At 36.4% G+C, this 2,500-nt stretch overlaps 1 protein-coding gene across 3 annotated transcripts in view; it reads right to left on the bottom strand.

Annotated features, from left to right (window-relative positions):
• The window catches only part of LOC138012855 (polyubiquitin-B-like), a 20,369-nt gene that overhangs the window by 16,347 nt on the left and 1,522 nt on the right, over window positions 1-2,500 (bottom strand). For 2 of the 3 annotated variants that reach the window (XM_068859768.1, XM_068859769.1), the window contains exon 1: window positions 2,207-2,500. This exon is cut by the window's right edge and continues 1,522 nt beyond it. In XM_068859768.1, coding sequence (XP_068715869.1) covers window positions 2,207-2,500 — 294 coding nt within the window. The remainder of the gene's footprint in view (window positions 1-2,206) is intronic. The other variant, XM_068859767.1, reaches the window with a different exon arrangement.

Here is a 2,500-nt window from a genome sequence, read left to right as displayed (position 1 = left end):
AAGGTTTTTCTCCGGGTACTCCAGTTTTCCCCTCTCATCAAAAATCAAAGCTAGATTTAATTTGCGTTAATTTGTTGATTTCAGTTTACAGTATCCCCAATTAGTGCTTTCACTAACCAGCGGATAAACACGAGCAAGTCCAATTGAGTTATCCAGTGGATAAGTTGTTGTAGTTCTCGCGAATTGTGGATAACTCTGGTTTCTGTCTTCCGGATTCCGGCTTTTAGTGCTGCCTTGATTTACCTCTCTTTTAATGAGAACTTCTCAAATATTTCTAACATTTAAAAACTATAACCAATATCCGTTCAAATGGTGAACTCATTCTTTGGAATAATAATTATTTAAGTTAATAACTGTACACAACACTACTTTATTTTCGAGATCCTGGTTCGAACGTGGAGTTGTTTTGGTGCATGATGTCTTAAATGCTAATGGTAGTTTCCTATCCTTTGATAAATTTAAAAATAAATTTAATATTAAGGCCAATCTGTATTATTTCCAGTTGATTGCAGCTATTCCACAAGGTCTTAAGACGAAAACGGCGAAAAATGCAGTCTCCTACACTGTATGTGATTTCTTATCAATGACTGCCACTCCTCCCATTGAGACCTCTATCAATATAATCGAAATGCGCTGCAAAACCTATCATAAATTGTTCTATGGAAATTGCTCCATGGATCCAAGTGGTATAAGGAATTGGCAGAACAAGTTTCCCAACTGTTAAACTTACTATTAAACAGATTACCTTTAAAAAATACAACTCCTTTGGTTGACGGGCTATCAAAACCCCTGTTTTGCAGACTAGAGTTACTCATCATACTGGTTAAACAATAAATAATATATTTTATTATATGCCTGTACATGTTCTGAAAAGAAACCCACTTTACATGAAGCTGTTAAGAAAGTAAATGTTCATTGGAAAATAGAAAATTGAACTCTCCCTTGAAATAGTATAGAGCTGCCATTGTAAGTTATTGTAATGCATACCCTATCTGTTTTCATGTACAAATGCATTTATTTGTTAGTACCTGTCCATTTTGTGTAAATTAATAAAAAAATATAAAAAAAAACATTCCACTGTCTCCAAAACACATCAAATGCATTATTTGATAACCATGCAGTCAGTGTAAAATACAGACTGCAGACTAAGGTTATAATGTAACTGTTGAAAAAGCCCAAACCCTTTAGAAATGCTAACAGTTACACCTAAATATTGTTTTATGCCTATTTAGGCCTAAGGTTAGCATTTCTAAAGGGTCTGGGCTTTTTCAACAGTTACATTATAACCGTAGTCTGCATTTTACCCCTGGTCTGCAGTCTGCATTTTACACTGACCGTTTGACAACCCAGTTTTTTCTTCCATGAATTCTCACACCTCAGGCCTTCCTTTATGGGCTTTGATATATTGTTGCATGCATATACATGTAGCAGCCATGCTGGCCAGGAAGAATAAAATAATAACATACCCCAAGCCTAGAGTTGAAAAGTTAGAGTTTTGATGGTGCAGAAAAACCGTTTTCGGTCCCTCATTACTCAAAATGGCTGCCTGTTGTAAAGGTATACATGTATGAGCCCTCGGATTCCTCACATGTACCTGTACCCACACAATTAAAACTGCGTACAAGTGAATCACTACACCACTGAGTCTCCACTCTACTTAAATCCATCTACTAATAAAAATACATCAGCTAGGCTACACAATTAGTCTTAATCTATGGTATTCTGCTCACTTTTCACATAACATGCAAACTCAGACTTAAAATCCAACCAGTGATTAATTTTTGTCAGTTTTACCATCACCTGCTGTATCATTATTAAATGATAAAATGATATTATCCAAAACAACATCTTCCAAACTGCTAAAAACAGAAAGCAACAAAGTAAATCAAAATCTGGCAATCATAATGCAGAATACAAGCCCATTTAGAAGAAAACATCTGTTTTCTGTAAGGTTTACCACAGACTGTGATTGATGGCAAAGAAAAGCATACACACCAATTCTCATTGAAATATGATCTCACTTTTTTTTTTCTCAGCAGTACATCATCAATAACTAGGATAGGGTACATCGATCAAAAGTGATCTCAAACACTTGCCATGATGCATTTTAAAGGAGAAGAGAAACAGTGCAAGCCATACACATTAGTGTATGACACATTTCTTAATTTCAATGCAAACTGCATGCAAAAGAATGGAAGCCTCATACCACGAACAAGGTTGATTATCTTGACAAGAAGGGCATCACTTTGTTTGGTCCAACTGTATTCCTGCTCATATGATGTGCGTAAAATCTTAACCTCCTTGAGCCGACTTTGCCTCTCTTTATCCCAGATGTTCTTGATGGCAGCAGCCCATACCTTAGGATCCTCTGAGTCAATCACAAATGACGAGCCAAATGGTACTTTGCTTAGGGATTCCCCAAATCCAGAGTTTTTGCTGACAAGAACAGGCAGACCAGCTGATAAGGCCTCAAGACCAGTCAATCCAAAGCCATCAGTTC

Source organism: Montipora foliosa, chromosome 8, assembly GCF_036669935.1.
Source record: "Montipora foliosa isolate CH-2021 chromosome 8, ASM3666993v2, whole genome shotgun sequence".
NCBI classification, from domain to species: Eukaryota; Metazoa; Cnidaria; class Anthozoa; order Scleractinia; family Acroporidae; genus Montipora; species Montipora foliosa.
Note: the sequence above shows the minus strand (reverse complement) of the source record. Positions and strands in the feature narration are given on the sequence as shown.